This window comes from Acipenser ruthenus, chromosome 8 (genome assembly GCF_902713425.1).
Source record: "Acipenser ruthenus chromosome 8, fAciRut3.2 maternal haplotype, whole genome shotgun sequence".
Taxonomy (NCBI): Eukaryota; Metazoa; Chordata; class Actinopteri; order Acipenseriformes; family Acipenseridae; genus Acipenser; species Acipenser ruthenus.
Window position 1 is genome coordinate 54575303 of NC_081196.1, and position 22204 is coordinate 54597506.

At 36.9% G+C, this 22204-nt stretch overlaps 1 protein-coding gene across 2 annotated transcripts in view; it reads right to left on the reverse strand.

Moving 5' to 3' along the window:
• Positions 1 to 22204, reverse strand: part of LOC117406873 (glypican-6-like) — a 250708-nt gene that overhangs the window by 71814 nt on the left and 156690 nt on the right. For both annotated transcript variants that reach the window (XM_034011241.3, XM_034011240.3), the window contains exon 4: positions 21635 to 21800. In XM_034011241.3, the coding sequence (XP_033867132.1) occupies positions 21635 to 21800 (166 nt within the window). The remainder of the gene's footprint in view (positions 1 to 21634; positions 21801 to 22204) is intronic.

Here is a 22204-nt window from a genome sequence, read left to right on the forward strand (position 1 = left end):
GATAAAACAAACAACAAATCTAATCCAAAGTCATTTAAATCAATCCATCATACACTTTGTTTCAGTCACAGAAACAAAAATATAGAAAATGGAAATAATTTTAAACATGCCTCCAGGTCACATGTAACATGGTGGAAAGACTGCCACCTAAACAAGTAAAAACCTCAGTTTAGTTTACTAGTAATAAACGTTTAGAAAATCTATAACTATGAACACGAAGCAGCAGACAGGTCTGTATCCTTTTATACTTGAGGTATTTTATATTGTAAGGATTCCAAGCTCCCACTGGCCTTTAAACACGTGTCTTGTAGAGCCCACTGCAGTCAACCAAGTATTTTTTATTAAAATAACCAAGGAGAAGCATACTGCTTCATCATTATTAAGAACACACACCAGTGGTTTGGGTTAAACAACTGCCCTTGTACAAAACATGCCACAATAAAATGCTAGAGAGACATCCTAGTTTGAATACCAAAATAAATACTCTTCTATTTATTATTACTATAATTTTGTTTTCAGATGCCAAACAACTACTTGCTGTCAGGAAAATTCTGGAGCAGCTTACCAAAAGAAAAATGATAATGACATGTCAGTGATAATCACTAGCACTGCACATTTATCAAGAAAACATGACTCCTTTTCTGTGTTCATTTATCATGGAAAATATGAGCCGTCCCAGACCATTCAGTCATCTTTTCATATAATAAATAGTTGTCTGAAATGACCTTAATGCAAGCAATCGTCTCAATGAAAACAGTACTGCTCCTAAATCATTAGCAACTTATATTTGTTCGCAAATATTGTATTTACGAAGCAAATAATTTAGCTAATCAAAATCTGTGAGATTTGTCAAAAAGATAACACCTAAATCTCTCGACACCTTTGTTAACAGTTTGGAATCATCTTAAATGTATTTTAAAAACTAATAATTAAAACAGAAAAAAGTACTGATGATTTCACTGTACTGTATTTCTTAAATACAGTTTAAATTTTAGTTGCTTGTACATTGATATGGATAGCAATAGAAGTACCGTCCCACCCTCATTAGATATTTACAGATAATGTACTTGCTAGTGAAGAAAAAGGAAGGCACATCTCTCATGGTGGTTTCTGATACTGGCATGAATAATACTTGTAATACATTCTGGGTTATCATCAAAATATAACAAAGATCACAATGTTGATACCTGTTGCTATCATATATCTAACATGGCAACTTTTCATACAAACTATAAATACAGCTCTTGTTTTTCAGGATATGAAGTTTTAAATGATTATTTATCAGGTAATGACATTATTACTTACTGTTGCTATTTGTATCACTAGTGTTCTGTCACGGAGTGACCCTAAAACCTGTCTTCGCTTGTACAAGGTGCGAGCACCTTTTTTGAGTGAAAGGTGTATGCAGCAGAGATGGATGGCTCTTGTCTTCCCACTGCTGATGGGAATGAGAATGTAGAGATGGGAGCCCAGCTAACAAGATTCAAGTTTTTGCAGGTATCAGGCTTTTAAAGACACCTGTGGTGGCTTTGACAGACTCACTGAGAGCAGAAACTGACCCAAGACTGTCACCGCTACTGGAAGCAGGCTGATCTTTGGGATACAAATTGAACATTTGTGAAACTGCAACAAATATTGTAATGACTGTACTGTATTTTTAAAGAATATAAAGTCAGCATAAATATTAAACAAATTGTTAAAACACACTATTCAGAAAAAAATGTTATAATGTACTCTGTATTATTGTAATAATTGTACTGTGTTTTAAAGAATATAAAACCAGCATAAATAATATTGCAGCAAATTATGTTACAAGAATTTGAACTAAGAAAACTGAACAAGTGTTAATGTTAGGAAAAAAGCTTGTCTGTTTGCCTTTGTTATTAGAGTGTATAAACTCTTGGAAGCTGGTCAGACTCAAAATAGGGCCTCCGCTATCTTTAAATTAATAAAGACTATTGTGCGCGGAAGCCTGTAACCTTGGCAGACCCAGGCATCTGGGGGAACTAAACACAGAGGCTAGGTACTGCAAATGAAGAAAAAGAAAAAGTAACCCTTTCTAGACAGAACAAATGTTTAAAACTAAAAAAGAGATATGTTATACCTGTTTGATTTTATTGCAACTAAGCACAGAGGTTTTAAAAAGTATTTTGATCTAATAAGGAACAGAATGGAAAACTCTCTGAAGAGAAATAAGATGTTTGAAATAAATAGAAACATCATATTTGAACTAACAAGTGTCTTTGCCTGTTTGTTGCTTTTGTGTAATACAAATAGTAATAACAGAAGTCTTAATAATGCTGTTATATTTCTCGATATTAACCAGCCTTAAGTTTAATGAATTCACAGTCAAGTTTCTTATTTAGAAAAGAAGTAAAGTTGATCTGAAAGTAGTCTTTAAGCTAAACACAGGTATTCTAGAATAATTCAAACAGACTATAAGTGTACATGTTTTATTATAACAGAGGAAGTATACGACAATAAAGTGTAAACTGTATTTAATAACTTTTAGTACACAGTGGACCTACTGAAGGAAAGTAACACATTTTGTGACCTCTTCTTTACTTGCTCATAGCAAGGCTGTGCTGGGCATGAAAAGAAGGTTTTGGCAGTCGAAGCGAGACTCGCTGGTAATCAGCAGTTTTGAATCCAAGACCTTTCTATAAGGAGCGATCTTTTTAAAAATTAACTAATGAAATACCTTTTGGTAACAGAATAAGGGAGTATGTGGTATAATGTCTGTGCTCTTCATTATATTATAGAAATTAATGAAAACCTGGCAGCCAAGGCGAGCATCTCATTTAAATTAGAAAAGTTGTCTACAGTATCAGTTCTTATCAGGAATGTAGTGGGATGATGTTTGTGAGCCAAACATGTGGACTCTTTTGTATTACAAAAGAAAAAGCAACTGTTGGACCGAGTTACATGTCAAACTAAAAAGGCCACAGTGTTGCATTTATTTAAGTTTTACTGCAATAACAAACAGAGGTATTTATTTACAGGGAAACTGTAGAGTTTAAAAATGAAAACATTTCAAGTTTGTATCAGGCACTCAGGCTTAGTCCAAGCATGGTACAGTTAATATGTTCATTATAGCCTTAATTTAATGAAAATAACTGTACTGGCCACTGTATGCTTAGTGGTTTTGTTCAAAGGCTTATGATAAACCCCTACAGTCTTTGTCCAATATTTTGTTAACACACATTTGTATATGAAGTTAAACTGGCCCATTGACAACACACTGAAAATGTAACATAATATACTGCTAAGAGGGACATATATTTTTGACCCAGGTTAATATAATTAAATAGAGCTGGTGTTACATATTAAAAAACATCTTTCTCATATATACACATATACCTGTATTGTATTTGGTAGCAAGGGCCCTGTGAACTACAATTCACCAAATTTTTAGAGGAAGGAGGGGTAGAGCATGAGGACCATGAGTTCACATTCAATTAATTTGGAAAAGGGAGTCACTATTATTTTTTAGATATATTATTCACACAAAGATAAGAGATGTCAAAACAGAGCAAAAAAAATAGATTTAATTGGGTCTTCTGACGTATTAAATGGAGAAAAACTTGGTACTTGGTACTACAAGCTGACGTGATCCATGCTCTGAGGATCTCTGAAAAGCTGGTTGCTGTTTGGTCATATTCAGAAGTCTGCCTTTCACGACAGCTCTTGTTTTTATGTTGCATTCTACAACTACACTTCTATATAGTGGAAGGTAAGAACAATTTTGAATTTATACCTAATTTATATTGATGCATTGCTATAAGGTATAGGATTTATATTTTAGTTTTGGAGAGTGATATATTGGATGTTTTAGGATTTAGCGGTGGGCGCTTTAGCAGTTTGCATGGCTAGCCTAAGGGCTGAGTATGTGATAACCATACCTGTATTATTGTGTTGAAGTATTACTGCTGTTAAACCTGTAAAGGCACTGGAAACACCCAGATTGCCTATTAGCAGGGATCCAAAGTGACTTGCAAGCACTCGATCCATTATTAAGCATTTAGTAAACAGAAGGAGCACCATTACTGCTCTGATTCATTAAAATTTCAAATTATATGAGTCTGTGTGATTTTTTAATTATTAAAAGTTGTCTGGATATGTTACAAACCCAGAGAATGAACAATCCACTACAGGAGTCCAAAGCACCACTGTCCTTCTTAAACGTCTCCCCTGAGTTTAAGAGTGTGCTCAGAGCAATAAAAGAAGTATGTGCGAAATCTGACAGTTCATAAATATTATAGTAGATTAACACTGATTAATATGCCAGTATTCTGAAGAGCTATTTTCTCCAGTTTAATTATCTGAAACTGAAGAAAACATTTAGAACACTTCAAGGTAAATCGCTGTATGTATGAAGCAGCACTAGCTACCCCCCTGGTAAAGCCCCAGGATCTGATGGATTTAAAACTGAGATTTATAAAGAAAAGGTAAATAGATTCACTTCACTTTTAGTTCCAGGTGTATACTATAATAACACACATGAACAAATAATCCTATAAAAGACTATTCTCCAAGCCAGTACATCATTCATCTTCAGAAATGTGCTGTAAGCTTCATGACTTTATAAACCTTTCTGGGCAGATTCAATAAGCCTACTGCACATACCAACTGTCCTATTTAAAAGGCTTTTTTTTCTTCTCTGAAATAACCTCAAGCAACAAATGAGTCAGGCCGCCATTCAATTAATGTCCATGGGCTCAGTTTCGAAAGGTCCCTCATTACGAGTGCCTCTCTGCTGCTTGTCAAGTTTTAATCAAATTTAGCACCAATGTACCTATTATGAATACGGTGATACATACTCCCTTTCTCATGTGAAGTGCTTCCTCTGCACTGTGCAGTGACACCCACTTGTTTAGGTGTTGTGTTACTCTAACACAGGTACTACACTTTTGGACTGATTTTGTTATTGCCAGCTGGTTGCGCAAGCAGGGATTTAATACAGGAATGAATGTCAAAACCATGGTCTGGATCTTTTATTATGAAAAGAGATCAATGATCTAACATAATTATGCACCACCCAGAATAATCTGCATATCCCCTGCCTCCTTGGCATATCACGACAAAGAAGGAAGCAACATGACGGGGGTGGGTAAAAGCAAGTTTGTAACCTATATCCACAGCATGTAGAATTTAACTTTTTTGTTTGTTTGTTTTAACTGAATAGAGTGTCAGTTATCCAGATTAACAAGTGTTCTCCAGATATAATGTACGGTACATGGACCCTTAATAACTCAGCAAAGCAAATGTCAGTAAAGTGGAAGAGTAGGTTACTATAATCTAAATTTACAGTATGAGGCATAAATGGCTGTAACAAATGCCCAAGAAAGGTATCCTTGAATTTGGGCCTGCAGTCCTGAAGATACTATCTTCATATTAAAAATATACAGGGTAAAAGTGTGACATATCTTAAAAAATGCATACAGTACAAATATATTCCCATCCATCGCCAGTGATATCTCCCTGCCCCACTCCCATTCTTAATCTATTACAACTTTGCCTACAGTGCAGTGTCACAGATGTTCATAAAAAATACCAATTATCTTGAGCATCATGTACAAAATTACATGAACATTAAACGTAGCGCAATACACAACATTACCATTCCCATACATTACTATTGTCCCTTTCTGTCCAGTACAGAGCTGCTGAATAAATAATCAAAAAATACTATTTAAGTGGGTGTGACAACATCCTTTTATCTGTTTACAAAATAAGAATACACACCATGAAATGGAAAGGAAAAAAAAATAGCTAATGGTGTTACTGGCTGAAACAACAATGCCTTTTGATGCTCCATGATTTGTGTCTTGTGAGTTTCACTTGCTGTGTAAGTCGTAATTTACATCAAGCAGCTGCACAGCGACTCTCAGAGGAGAATTCTAACCTTTCCCCATCACGTTGATTCCTAGAAACTCTGAAGTCATTCCACTGCCTTATGGATGCACTGCTGAACCCCTCAAAGCTGATGCTTTTGCAAAGCCAAAAACATTTCTTGGCACGCTAACAACACGGATAAGATGTCCTACACAGTAGGACAATCCTGTATCCAAAGGGCACCATGTCGTCCTTGCGGGTCAGTTCCAGTAATAAGCAATACACCTGAGGAGGACTGAATTTCCTTCTCTTGATGGTAATCTATACAACAACCACATTTCATTTATAAAATGCAATTTAATTATCTTCTAATGGTAGCCATATGTTGCTGGAATGACTTCCCAAGCACAAGGGCATTATTATTCCCACTGGAAAAGACTCATTTTTTTGTGCATTCTATATTAAAAAAGGTCAATCAGCACTTGCCTGGTTTTAATGCTAATTTTGTTTGGGTTGACCCAGTTTACACTATTACTTATTAGTTCAGTAAAGTCAAATATTTTGGCATTTCAGCTGTTAAATTGGTATGATTTCACTTAACAGCCCCTGCATTTCAATCTGTAAACTCCTATCCTTCAACTGTCTTTTGTGCAGGCTGACCCAAAACCAACCCAGTACTTCACAAATGCACTGGATATGCTGCAGTCTCCTTTGAGTTTATCCTAAAAATGTATTTTCTTCCTAATGTATTCAACACCAGCACCACCATAGCTGCTTTTTGAATGGCTTTTGCAATTCAAATTTAAATATCTCTGCATATGTGAATATCTCGTTCTTAAGTGTTACTAAATATTTGAATGAAATACCCATACATTGTTTCAGCTGCAGAATCGTAAAAATGAATAAGTTATAAGCACTTGCTTCTTCAACCGCCAGACCCACAGTTTATGCGGCATATTAAAATCAATACAATATACCCGACAAGTTAGTCTGGGCTTTGTAATAAAATCAAAGTCATTGTGAAAGAACGTATTATAATTCTGTTGAGTGCTTGAAACAGTAATGAAAGTCATTCTACACATAATATATTATTATTATTATTTACACTACATTTCTCAGGCAGAACGACTGTGCCACCCTGAATGTAATGGTGCAAAAAAACAAAAAAAAAGGGGGTATTCTAAGCTTATGCATAGTGACCATCGGAACTGATGCTAAACGAAAGCCAGAGCCTGTTGCATTTTACAACACAACAAAGTACGATGTGGATATACTGAATCAAATGGCACGGCTGTATTCTGTCAAAGGTGGAACTCGCAGGTGGCCTGTGGTTGCTTTGTATAATGTTTTGGACCTGGCAGCCATCAATGCTTTGGTTTTGTACAAGGAGTGCACCAGCAACACAATCACTCTGAGGGACTTCATTTTGCAGCTAGCCCTGGAGCTACGGCAGAAACATTTTGATAAGAGACACAAAAGCCGGCTGGTAAATGCCCCTCAACCTTCAGCCAGCACTGCGCCCACTGGCACATGGAATAAAAGACAATGCCAGGTTGCTAAATTCAATAAAAACAGAACTTTTGATGTCTGCGCCCGTTGTGAAAAGGCAGTCTGTGGCAAATGCACTGGTTCAGTTGAAAAGCATGTTTTCTGCATAGAATGTACTTAGGAAGCTGTAATAGAACTCTGAACAGACAGACAGCCTTTGAACTCTGTTTCACTCAAAGCGCTTTCACGTTGGATAAGTTATGTTATCTTTTTGTTTTATGCTAACTCGTTATTTATGTTTCATAATTTTATATGTGCATACAGCTTTCTACACCTGTTTACACAGAAGTTTACTGCGTAAAGTTGATTTTATTACAGTTTTTAATGTTTATGTATATGTGCTCTTTTTGAAAAAAATAAGAAAAAAGTTTAATTTTCAAGGTAAATACAGTGTTTCTGCTCTGAAAATGTTATGTATGATGTTCATAAATAAAAATATTAAGTTGTATCCGATTGTTTGTTTTTCATTTTCATATCGAAGCCGTTTTAAAATGGAGCCGCACATTTTGCTGGTGCGGCGGTTGTATGTCGTCCGAAATCTCGGCGGTTCTAGTGGTAAAGATGTCACTATTTAGATTCTCCATTTAGAACAATAGATAACTTTATTTTTTATTTTTAAATCTACTAGTTTTGTACGGTCTCCACTATTATTAAATGATATCAAAAAAGCGTTCAGAAGTTACATACCTCACACAAGCTTTAATAAACATACTGTCTTAAACAGAGCTAATTTTAGCCAAATTATTGACATAGACCTTTGTCTTATGAACTAACCTATACTATTTTGTCAACTCTTGACTTTTACTAACTTTGCATTCTTATTTACTTTAATGAGACTATGAAAGACTATAGAATGTACTACAGTTGTTGGGAGTTGCAAGTGGAATATTAAATATTAAATACTGGTACATTCTATTTAAATGAAGAGCAATATTTCACTGGAGGCTTTACTAAATGATAACATCTGCTAAAATAAAATCACTGTTGAGTCTAACTCTGGGGTGGTAAATTTCACAGTTCTTGCAACACATGGAAAACTGGGTGACAGTTCACGGGGCATCTTTCAACGCTGAGATTAGTAGACAGACAGAACAGACATGACTCTCACTACTCGGAGAACCGTGAGGAGCTTCCTCGGCAGTTTGGGAGCAAGGTACCCATGAGAGCAAGAGGTTCCGGTATGGTTGGAACCGAAGAACATGTAACACATGGAGAGTCCCTTTACTGCTCGGAGAACCACATTCTATTGGCTTGGGGAGATGCGGCTACCCATAGGGACGGAAAGGTCGCAGACCTGGAATAAGAAAGATTTAGACAGGGTCACGTGCCCCGAAGGAACTTATGAATAGGAGACAGTTTAGAGGCCAGAGCTAAGACATATAGCTGGCTAGAGGAGAACGATTAGGATAGAGGGCCCACGTAGGGGCAAAAACCGCATAAGCTGCGAAAGTACAGTGTGTGGCCAGACGTCCCCTCTGACTCCTGAGAGAACCTCTGCTGTATAGGCGTATGGGCGGCACTGCCAAACCCGAGGCAGGGGGAGTGAGCTCACTGCCCCCACAAAGACAGGACCCCCGACTTCTTCAAACCTCACCGTAAAGAGTCACTTAAGTCACTTGATGTCACCGTAAAGAGTCACTGTAGTCACTCGATGAGGCGTTGCCATGGTAACCATGGTCTGTGAGGCGCCGGTGGAAAATAGTTGCAGTACAGTAGTGTCGTTAGTCTTTCTGATGAAAACACGAACCAAGTTGAGTAATGGAGCTGCGCTTTGAACGGTGCTGTAGCTGGGCTGGAGAATGGATGGAGCTGGAAAGACTAACGCTGGAGCTCCTGCAGCCGAATAGAGAAGCTGAATGATGAGAAGAATCACCTGAGCAGGTAGGAAAATAGCTGACAATATCTTGGCAGCACTGTGCAGAGAAATGACCTGCAGTGAAAGGAGTCTGAGCGTTTGCTACAAAACAGGAAATGAACGCAAGACATAGACCAGAATTACAATTGTGCTTATATAGGTGAATACAGATTGACAGATAAGATAGCTAAAGAGAAGCTCCCGCTCTGACGAATCAGTGGGGACTGACAAATCAGCGGGGAGCAGCATTGGAGCCAGGCTTTAAGACGGAGCTTGGGAGCGGGGGCAGAACCCTGCTGCCCGAGCTACACGCGGCCGTTTTCATCTGGACTAACGGGAGGACAGGATTGAGACAGGACTGAGGTAGGAAATGGAGATCGTAGTGAGAGAGGGGCCCTCTCCAACACCCCCCCGAATTTTTGCCTTAAGGCTGACATTTAAAAAATACAGTTGTATTTCATTCTAAAATTAAAATTATGATTTGTTAATGTTTTATTTTGTGCATTGTTAACTTTGATTTTGCATACAGAAATTAACATTGACGTTGTATTTTTATAATATGAATTTTAAAAAAGAAGGCTGTAACAGGGGAGATCTGGACTGACTGTCTGGCACATCCGTATTACTGCAGGTAGAGGGCAGCAGTCTCGTGGGATCCGCCTGTCGGCCATGGCGATGACACGGAGATGTGGGGAAGAGTGTGTGTATGCTTTCCCTCTCTCTGAGTGGCTGAGGGGCGGGCCTTGGGAGACTGCTCGGCCCATAAGAACTGGCTTGGTTATGAGCTTGGGTGGCCAGGTTGGGGAAAGTACAGTGTCGCTGGCGGAAGAGGCCAGCGTGAAATAACAGCGCCCTCTGCGGGCTAAAGTAATAAGAAAAATAAATAAATCTGGGCACCTGTGCGGTGTTTCCAAATAAAATCTTCTGTCTCCTGTGTCAGTGAATATCCTCACCCTTCCACAAAGGCCTTAATAACTGTACATGTTTATGTTTTCCCTTTGAAAACACATATAATATAATATCTAGTTATACCCAGTCTATCTTTATTTCTCAGTTTCATTTTCCTGTTTCGGTTGCACTGCCAGATGGTCTGAAGGAGATTCATTTTTCATAGTTCTGATTTTAGACACCGCTCATTGTCTTGGAAAAAAATATATTTCCAGGTGTAACGACTATGAAAAGGGTGATCATATTTATTATTTATCATTAGGTCCTCTGGCCCAGACATTAAAAACATGTTTGGAAGCTCAGTGTTTCATTCATTAGTCAAGAAGTCAATTTCCAATCCAAGGACAGAAAGTGTGTTATGTGTTGTTATGCAGCTCAATAGATCTGCATCCCTGCTGAGGCGGTAAATACAGTCCCCTGATGCAGCAAAACAAATTAATAATTGAGCTCTGTGCTGATTAATTTGCATTAAATAAGGCATCACCTTGTGACTGAAAAGATGGAGAACAGGAGACACTTCTTAAATGTCTTTGTGAATATTTCATAGCTTTTATTACCATTAATACAGTCACTTATAGATGATAGCCTGCTAACTCTTCATTACTGAATCTTACTAATTGAATAGCAGATTCTTTCATGAAATGGTAATAAAACTGCTTTAGGGGGATTTTTCATTTATATATGAATGTTGTTAAAAACGGATTCTAATTTATTTCACACATTTAATATTTAATTACATTTTTTGCAGATAGAGTAGTATTCATTTTAACTATGTAGTTGAAATGGAACTGTACCCAAATATATTCTGAATACATTAAAATACATTTCCCAAGGCTATTCGTTAGCAGTTATTGAGATTTTCCTGAAATATAACTTTAAAATATAAAAGGCTAGTACAATTGAAATGTACATCATCCATAATTTGAAACACTCAATGATAAAATATACATTAGTGCTCAAAACATACAAACCATTTTTTCTAAGTCCATGGTCCATCAGACCATCAAACCTATCAAACCACTGGTGTCCATGGACAGCTAATGATGGTAAAGAGTTAACATGAATCAAGTTCAAAGACAGTACAGGCATGACCATGAACCATTGGGTAATCCCTTCTGTCCATGAAACCATGGTCCAGTAAATTAAGTAAATTGTGTTCTGGTAACTCTTGTTTCTTAAAATGAGTATATGAGATCAGATCTGAAATAATGCTACTGTGCTTATAAGCATTTACATATTAAAACAAATACAAAAATGAAAATGCAGCAATGAAGTCAAGTGGTATGTAAAACCGTGGAAGACAATACATTTTTCTTTGCAGTATAGTTAATTTACGGCAACATTTTTAATTATCTTCATTACTGAATTCCAGTATAAGCATCTTTAATAAAACTGTAATAAAATAAAACCTTCAGGGACACTCTTCATATTTCCATCCATTATGAAATAATTGTATATAATAAAAGAAAAACAATTAAGCCATAATCTTAGAGAAAGTTGGGTATACAAGTCACTAACAGTTTGCATGTGCTGATTAAATGCTTTAGCTGTAGGCATCGGCGTTTATCAAAACATGAGGACTGTTACTTCATGAGCACCTCTGAGCTTTTTCATGATTATTGTTTCTGTAATTGTTTTGCATATTTTGTGGACGTTTTCTTTATTATCACAAAACACTTTAGGCTACATTATTTTAAGTACTCTGTTATAATAGTCTAGTTCCATTATGAATTTACTGTATCAGGAGTTAGTTTAAATCAAATTTGAATTTGAAAAAAATGAATAATAAACTGTATCCAAGAATCACTTATAACTTTAAAAGACTGAAAAAAAAGGAATAATATTTAGTGTGGAAGTCCATTTAGAGTTTGTGCTTTTTATTGCATCAACATTTTATTTTTCAAAATCAAGAACCAACATTAGGATTTTATCAGAAGATCCAATAATTTTAAAAAAAAAAAAACGCTTCAGAATGCGGAATGCGGCTCATAGTGCTTTCGACACTGACACCCACTTCCTCAGATATTGTTGTAGCGTTTCAGACATTCTAAATTGGGTGGAAAATACAGTAGTTTGGGGTCTTAAAATATCTCTGCTGGATTTTCCCTCACTGAAATTTGCAGATATGCGGGAGCAACTTGGAAAATGCGCGATTACCACGATCCCGCACTGAAATTCAAGCCCTGAATAAATAAATCAATACTTTCTTCTTTTTTTTTTTTTTAACAAAAGTAATTTCGATCTGAAATACGCATGTTAATTAACATTACTTATATCATCATGTCAAAAGCATTTACCATCTACACAGAATCCAATATACTTCCAAACATCCCTTTAGCCCCAAAATTACCAATCTAATTTTAAAAATACATATCTTTCATTTTTAATATAAAGGTCACTGGCCTATCAAATACAATTTATTATGGTCCCCTGAGCAGGCATTATAAAGGTTTGACCTTTAAAATAACATATATAATAACATATCTGAAAGGGATACTGTAATTGGAGGACTTTGCCCACCAGATGCCCTAGCTTAAAAGTGGTAGAAAAGAATATCCATGTGCCCAAAGGTAAGGTAACTAACCCTTGAAGTTCTTATTAAAGTAAAAAGATACCAATGTAATCTTACATCAAGGGCCACCTGCAAAGAATGTTACAGGTTCCTGGTTTTGCCATAAAGTAACTAACTGTGAGATCAGAGTATCATCTTAAAGCAATATTGTAACACCCATAGCTACAGCAAGCTATCACAGAACACATCCTTCCAGGGTCTTGGATAAAATCCTTTCAAGTGATTTCAGGGTGAAGTGAATGTCAAGGCTTATCACAGCAAGTGCTTGAGACATTCTTGTTGCATTTGGAGGACTTTAAAAGAGCAGCATCGCAGACCATCATTGCTATTATAAAAGCAAATGCAGGAGACTTTGTTTTTTCTAGGGTGTTCTTTTATATAGCATTAGTAAACTTAATCCTGAAGAATCTCAGTATATTCTTCTTCATTTAGGTCAGGAAAGGTTCACTCTCAAAACAAAAGCTGGTAGATCAATAGAAAGATCAACAGAGGATATTATTAAGCATTAATATCCGGTCCACCAGGCACTACCAGCAAGACAATTGGTAGTGGTAGCAGTTAAATGTCCTGAATGATAGTGAGAGTTTCATGACTCAAAGCCCTTATACTGTAGCTTAACATGCATTTACCATATGTAAGAACCCTCAGAACTGTCATCCTCCAATCAGGGAGTTCTATTGCAGGGCACTACCACATTCCTAGCTTTAATAAAAAGCTAAACAAAAGGAAATTAAAACATCGAAAAGGTAAACAACCCTACGAATGATAGATTTTAAATGTGATTTCAAATAATATCGCAATAAACCCCTAATTATTAGGCACTGCCTTTGTAATTGAACTTGTCTGCTTGGTAGCATCCTCGTCTAACCACACTCAAACACGACTGGTTATGATGTTTTACTGGGTGCCCTCAGAGAGTGAGCCGGAGTGTTGATCTAAATAGATACAACTGCTTTTCATTCAGTTTGAAGTGGGATGCAGAGATGAGGAGTATCTCTCATATCGAGCATGCTGCTGGCAAAGTGCTTGAAAAAACAATACACAGCTCAAAGAGTTAAGCATACATTTAAAAAAAAGATACAAGCCAGTATTCGCCTGCTCTAAACCTAATCCAAGGACCAAAAGTGGGCAGGGACGACTGAACATTTTTTTTTAATTAGCTACTTGTAATTCAGAGCAGGTTTTATTTACCAGCTCTTCTCATTAATTCACTGTATAAGCCATTCTTCTCCCCAAAGTACAGTTAACACTGTGTATGCTTTCATAACTGCCTGTCTGCCATCTTTGAAGTGGTGGTGAAGACTAATATCCCGAGGAATAGGCTGCAATAACAAGTCCCAGTAGCTCTACACTCACTTGCTGGACAGAGGATGGACTCTTAGAATTATTGGGAGCTGAAAAAAATTGATCAAGCCAAAGAAAATATGATCCCTTGCAGTTGTGGGAGATTTTGCCCTCATGCCATGTAGTCATTTTCCAACAGGTCTGAATAATCTCCAATTTAAATGTTTGACATTGGGCCTTGCACTACACTGCTGCTTGCAGTCTGTTTGCAATCCATATTTTATATGAACATCTCAGCTGTATTTTAATGGCTCTCCCAATTCACTTGTAGCCAAGGGCTAAAAAAGACGCTCAGCAGATGGTAAGATCACCTACTACTGAACCATAGAACAAACACAAAGTGATATTTTAGTTAAAAATGACAGCTGATTCCCCTGGAAGGAGTGAAACTGTCTGAACAATGTCGATGAGCTGATGTAGAAAATAAATATTGTTATTGGTACAGCGTATTAAACAGACTGCCCCCCCAACATGCTTTTACACAGTGTACCTAAACAGACTGCTCCCAACATGCTTTTATACAGTGTACCTAAACAGACTGCCCCCAACATGCTTTTATAGTGTACCTAAACAGACTGCCCCCCAACATGCTTTTATACAGTGTACCTAAACAGACTGCCCCCAACATGCTTTTATACAGTGTACCTAAACAGACTGCCCCCATCATGCTTTTATACAGTGTACCTAAACAGACTGCCCCCAACATGCTTTTATACAGTGTACCTAAACAGACCTGCCACCCAACATGCTTTTATACAGTGTACCTAAACAGACCTGCCACCCCTCTAACATGCTTTTATACACTGTACCTAAACAGCCTGCTCCCCAACATTTGTCATTTTAAAGAGTCACTTAGTCAACCTGTTTGTTTCCACAGGTTTTGGTTAAATACTTTATTTTGCCTAACAAGGTACATGTGTTGTGAGAGAAGGGGACACAGAAGAGACTAAGGGCCATATTTACATCATTTACCACAGTGCTAAGTTAACGTGTATTTATTTGATTTGGACGAAAGCAAAACGTTGATGTTAAAAAGCTTCAGATATTTATTTATTTTCTTTATTTATTTAGTTACATTTTATATAGATATATAACACTTAGTTGTTGCTTGCTAGTTTTGTAACATAATCATTTTAATAAAAATAAAATAGTGCAAATGTATAACCTGCTAGAGGTTTTAATGCGGTAGGGCAATGCCTCTGGTGCAACTGTGTATTGAGCAGCCTGAATGAGGTGCCATAGGGGCCTATAATGGACGCTTCATGATGTGTTATTGAAACTACAACAAGTTGCAATCCATTTCATATGGAACTGTGTGGAAAGGTGTGTTCTCTGGTAGTTTCTCTCTTTGGAATAACACAGATAACACATTCTGTAAGGTACCCTGCCTGCCAGTTTGAATGACATTTTGCAATACATTATGCCATTTTCTGTCAATTTGCCTTTCCGTAAGAAATATGAAATATTCTGAAGCGTGTTTATTTTGTTATAGTTTTATTATCAGCACTTTGCTATACACCTGTATTTACGACTTGTGATTTCATTGATAGTATCACTATCACCCAGCACATGAGCAGTTAACTCTTTCTATTTCTTGAAGGCTAGGTCACAGTACTTATATATAGACCTTCTGCGAGTTCCTGGTAGCTGGATGAAAAACAAATACTTCAGATTGGCAGACAAAGCTGTTGCCAGGTAACCACTTAAACGCACGGCATTTCCCATACAGGGGAAGTGGTTAATGTTATCAAATAAACATTTCTTTAGTGATTTTATGTTTCCCACAACCAATACTGTGCTTATCCTCAAATGCCTTTTTTATGCTTATAATGATCCATTAGGTCTAAAATGTTTGTTTTTTTTAAAACGAAAATAAATTAAGATAACTGAGTTTGAACTCCTCACATTCACCTCTTACCAGTGTAAAATAAAACCCCATATTCTGACCCCGTCAATTTGTGCTAATAAGTGGTTCTGTCGATATATGTAAAAATGCTTACCGATGGTTTGGACTTGAAAACACACTATGGAGTCTATTTTAATTAACACTATAGCTGCGGACCCTGTTGTCATAGAATAAGCTTTATCTATTGTTTTTTGTTTGCTTTTTTGATCTACAGTTTTTCTGCTGCTTCCTTCATTGTCACGATAGTAAAGCAAAGTTATGGTTATGGGAGAATAATATGACCTTTGTCCACTACGTAAGGCAGACTGCAGTCTCCAGTGGTTTCATTCGTTTTTTGTGGAGCACTAAAACAACAGAAATTACTGTTGGATGTGAAACATTAATCAAAACGAAGTAAACGAGTGCAGTTCACACCTAAATTAACACGACAGCCATCTACACCTAAGAAATACAGAGGGGTGTTTTTATTGCACACTGGATACCTTTAGAATTCCAGTTCACACAGACCGTTAAAGCACAAAATGATATTTTTTCTAGTGTGTGGCTGATGATGTATAGTTCACAGATAAAATCAGCTCATGCATTCCCTTTTTATTTTTCATGTGCTTGACTGTGCAACCAAGGTCTGCTGTTGGTTTTAATTGAGTGAGTTACGTTGCATTGTGTTGTGGCAGTGAGGGAATTGGAAGCGTAATATGAGAAGTGCAATCTCTCAATGGATTAAATTGTGTGCACTTGAGCAGGGCATAAAAGAAAGTGTTTGGCCTTTTCATCTTTTATCCCACACTGCCAGGAGCATAATAAATGGAATAAAATGGAACACCTTTTCATTTTAAAACAAAAATGTTATATTGAGCTGAAGGAAAATCTTTTTAATGTTTGCTATCGCAGAGACTAAACTAAATTGCTGCAATAGGAAAAGGAACTTCACAAAGGAGGCTGTGTGGTCCAGTGGTTAAAGAAAAGAGCTTGTAACCACGAGGTCCCCGGTTCAAATCCCACCTCAGCCACTGACTCATTGTGTGACCCTGAGCAAGTGACTTAACCTCCTTGTGCTCCGTCTTTCGGGTGAGACGTAGTTGTAAGTGACTCTGCAGCTGATGCATAGTTCACACACCCTAGTCTATGTAAGTCGCCTTGGATAAAGGCGTCTGCTAAATAAACAAATAATAATAACAAAGACATTTAAAGCTAGAACCCCTGAATATGAGCTGTAGTGTGTGTGGTGATTACCTAGCTATTTTTATTTTGCTTAAAATTCTGATCCCTGTAAAATAAATAAATAAATAAATAAATAAATCAGAAAGACATGTATATACAGTGTAGTATAGTCTTATAACACCTGTTTGTTTCTTCACAGTATATTTATCAATATAATTTTTAGATAGACCAATTGGATCATGAAAGAAACATACTAGTCTCTGCCAGCTAAAGTTTGGAAATGTAAAACCTCGCTGAATGAATGAATGTCAAAGATGACTATGTCAGCTGAGAATTGATGCCATTTGCACTGAGTGAGCTAAATATATACCACAGTCCTTCATAACTGAGGAGCAGCAGAGACACCCTGAATAATCTGGTCACCTTGTCTGCAGGTTTTGTAATTAGTGGCTACACCTGGGTCTGGACAGATGAGTGAGTGATGGTAGATATGGAGTGTTAAGCACTGTTGTGGTCCAGGGAGGATTGTGATCTAAAGTACATGCTGTTTTACCTGAACTGGACTGCGTTCTCATTTATATCCAAGAGAGAAACACCACGGGATTTTACAATCCATACTTTTACCAGAAACCGCTTGAGTATATCCCTAGTAAATCTATAGTATAACAGACTGTCACAGACTATTTATCAATGGAGAAGTCTGCTGTTTAGCTTCATTGACACACCATATGTATTTAGATAATTGTATCCATCAAACACTCAAAGCTGATCTAGGACATACAATATACGTGAAAACAATAGTCATTATTTGATTTGTATTTATTTTTGTGTCCTAGTGAAACAATGTCAGCCTTAGAGGATCTAGTACAGTTTTGTTTGCCCTCTGGGTTGCTCTTTGATTGCATTGATTAATTGTTCAAGGGTTTTTACCATAGCAGATGGAATGTCATTTTTACATGGCGGTAATGAGTCTCTTTGGCGACCTGACTTTTCCTTTTCATTTTAGTCCTAAAGATTTTCAATAATACTATATCCAGACTACAAAAAGATATTGATTTTGTTTTTGAATAACCAGTCACTTTCTTGTAAGCGGCCTTGAGGTCCTCAACCTTTTGAAATGCATTTCTTTAGCTTTTCAATATTTATTGAGTTGCTGGTTTATTCTTCTAAATATAAGGGAGTATGGAGATGCTTGTCTTGTCTCTCTGAATATTGTTATACAGCTTTACAGTGCTTCTTATTCAGCCTTAGATAAACAATTTATCTTGGACTTTGCATTTTTCTATTTAACCTTGTAAATAATATATATATATATGTGTGTGTGTGTGTGTTATGGACCGAAATCGGGCAGTTGCCGTAATGCCCGGGAAGTTGGTGAATTAGCTTCGAATTTTATGTCATTTCGGCATCTGCCCTGGCTGGTCAACTGAAATGACATAAAATTTGAAGCTAATTCTGCATCTGCCCGCTGCAGCTGGGCACTTCATCAACTGCACGGGCATTACAGCAACTGCCCAATTTCAGCAACGGTCCATAACATGTATATATTCACTACTTCACCATACCCATACAAGCAGTCATGATCACAGCATTGAATACATTGTTAAGGGAATCTCTAATGTCAGTTTGGTTGCATATTTAAGCAGGCACTCCTGCATGTACTTCAGGGTTCTCCCCAGGCCTTTTCACCCAGGAGGGCCACCCAGTAAAGAGGCTGTCACCGCCCGGCTGAAAAAACCTGATCTGCCCATCTTGCAGATGCTACTGTGCCTTTAACAATAAGGATTGATTTCGCTTCTAGCAGACTGTTGCTGCGTGAAAAAAAATCTTGGAACCACATGACAGCTGTCTTACGTCTTGACACAACATTTAACCAATCAGTGCGTTGAAGGGGCGGGTTTTCTGTGTTAAGCACTTGGAGAGGCTAAAACTTTAAAAATGACTAATTATTTTCACAGCAAAAATATTGACAATGAATGCAAGGGGTCAAAATAAGCTGCCGATGGGCGCAATCCACCGCCTAATACTATATTTGCGCTGGCTACTTTATTAAAACAATATTACGATTATTTTGGAGTATTATCATTCAGTCAATTTTTTGTCGTATTATTGTACTGTAAGGTGATATAGCTATACATATGCACCAAAAAAAAAAAAAAACAACAACAAAAACGTATTTCTTTGGTTGTGATATCGTAACAATATGTACCCAGGTGCTTGTGAGAGATATTTGGGGTTCATATGGCTGAACGCCTTTGAAGAAATTTGTGATGGGATATCAGCTGAACATTGTCACCTGACATACAAATGCTTAGCTGGATTATTACATTCCGGTTTCATGCAACAGTTATGATGGTGACCAAACATGTGTGAGTAATGTTTAATAAAAAAAAAAAAAAAAGCATTGGTTAAAATGAACAGTTTCATTCAAAAAACGTACAACAGCGAAAAACTAAAATAGACGTCCATTAACAAAATGCCCTGAAAATTTAACACGAAGAAAACAATTTAAATGAAGCAATAAGCTCAATAATTAAGCTAAATAGGAAGAGAAAAGGTTACCGGGTTTCTTTTTGCGAACTCCAATAAACCTACATTATCTTTCCCCAGTCAAATCGTAGAGCATAAAAAGCGCAACCACATATAATCAACGAAAGACAACACATTATTCAAATTCTTTGTCGTATTATATATTGAAGGTAAGGCACCTTTATTTTTCCGTTATTTCTGCTGTACAGAATTCCTGGGGGGAACCCTGCACTTCTTAACATCTTCCTGCCTTCAGAACATGTTCCACTGCTGTGTTTAAAGATGCTTGGCAAATTATGCCAACAGTGAGTTTTATTACTTTCATTTTTTTTTTTTTTGTAATAGCTCAAGCTGTCTTTTTCTTCCTTTTAAAGTCCAGGCACTTTATAATTAGCAAGTTACTGTAAATGTAGTTCTTCTATATGTTCAGTAATAGGAACAATATATGTATTGCAAATTCAGTTATTTATATAAAGTACATCATTTCTACATGATTAGTGTGTTGTTGTTTAACCTGATTTTTTTAATATTCATTTTAAAATGTCATTACAGCTGTGGAAAAGAGTCTAAGAGAATATCAATTCTGACATTCAACAGAAATTATGTGGAGAATGATTTCTATTCATTCAATTAGCCAATTTTTGATCAAAGTAAAATAAATAAAAAAAAAACATTCTTTCCCAGCTATAACTTAATTAAATTAGGTCCTTAATGCTTAAGAAATTGCACCACTTAAAGAAAACATGTATTTTAATTTATTATAAAGGAAAATTAACCATTAATTGTATTTGTTACATACATATATTATAATCAAGAGAGAAACAGATTATTTTCACAATGCCTTCGAACAATGTTATATCAGTTTCTTTCACTATCACTTAGAAACATCAGTAAAAAAAAAAAAAAAAAAAAAAGCTCCCTAATACTTTAATTCCGGAGCAAGGTACATTACAATTCGAAGAAACAAACGGAAACAGTACTCTTAATTGTAATGGAATGTTTTTTTTTTTTTTTTTTATAACAATGTAAATGAAATCAGTTTATAGGCATTTGCGACGTCCTTCTAAACCATGGTTCTATCTGTCACTCTCATCAATATTAGCATCCGAGGTTATTAATGTTCGGTGATTGTCTAAAACAGGCAAAAGGGGAGGGGAGGCATGCCACCTATAGCTATTTTTAGACGGCGTTCCATGCAAGTCAGCTGAATAAATGGAACAATATGATTGGCTAATAGACATGCTAATCATAACTACAGAGGAGACAAGGGCGAATCTGCCCCCTCCGAACGTACAGCAGTGACTGAGTGGAGAATCAGGATCAGGCGGCTACTTCCTCGTTAAAGCTATCTATTTGTTGTTTTATTACATATAAATAAATAAATACAACAGATTATTTATTTTAAAATTTTCAAGTAGGCAGTTTCTCCTTTGCCTCGTCTGAAGGTCTGTCGCTGGTATATGTACTGTATACTTCTGCACAACATAATGGCAGGTTGACCTTGTTGGGTCTTTTTACTTCAACAATGCTCTCATACTTATAGCAATCACATTCTTGAATGTAAAACTAAATGCTCAACATCCTAATTATCATCATACACATATTTAAGGCAAAATGAATGCATTGTTAACTTTGTATTAGTTTTTAGTAACCTCTTTATACCACACAATCACTCCACTACCAGTTTGAAAAGACAAGTTACAGATTTTGCATCAGTCAGCAGAATGAAAGGTACAGGACGGTAGGAGGGACTCTACAGTCATTAACATGTAGGTGCACACTGGTGTGACTTTGCACTCCCAGCACCACAGTGGCCATGCCCTTGAACGCTCTGTTAGCTTCCCTGTGCTGCCCTGCGCAGAATACAAATCAGTGGTGTATTCAGTAACACTGAAAAAAGCCAGTACTGCAATCACCAAGGGAGGTCTGTTCCTACCTATGAAGAGATTCCATTCCGGATCAAGATCGGCTTGGTTCGCCAGGCATCCCTTCATTACATTCAGGCAGTAGTTGTTGCAGGGCTTTAGGGCAGGCATTCCGCGACAATGAGGACAGTATAACATCTTCATTAGTGCCCGGATGCACCCTGGAGTTGGGCTGACCTGCAGAATTAAGAAAATGAAATGTAATTTCCTTTGCTGCTCATTGCAAAGAGTAGGGCAGTCTGCAAGCAGCGATGCAGAAGGGTCACAAAGCTCCAGGAAATAGCCACCTGCAGTCTTTAAAATAAGACGGATCCAGTTAAGCCCACTGACCATTCATTGACTTGTTTATTACAGGAAAAAGCACTATAGTGGTATCTCTGGGGAAACAGAACCCCATTTCAATAGTCATTCTGTATGGGCAGAGTTGAGTTGCACCACTTATACAGCATTACATCCCCAAATTAAAATGACAAACAAGTTATGCACTTTGCAATTTAAACATGCAACATATGAAAGACCCACCATACTCCAAAGATATGCAGTATTCTGTTAGAAATATGTATCATACCATTTGGGAAGTA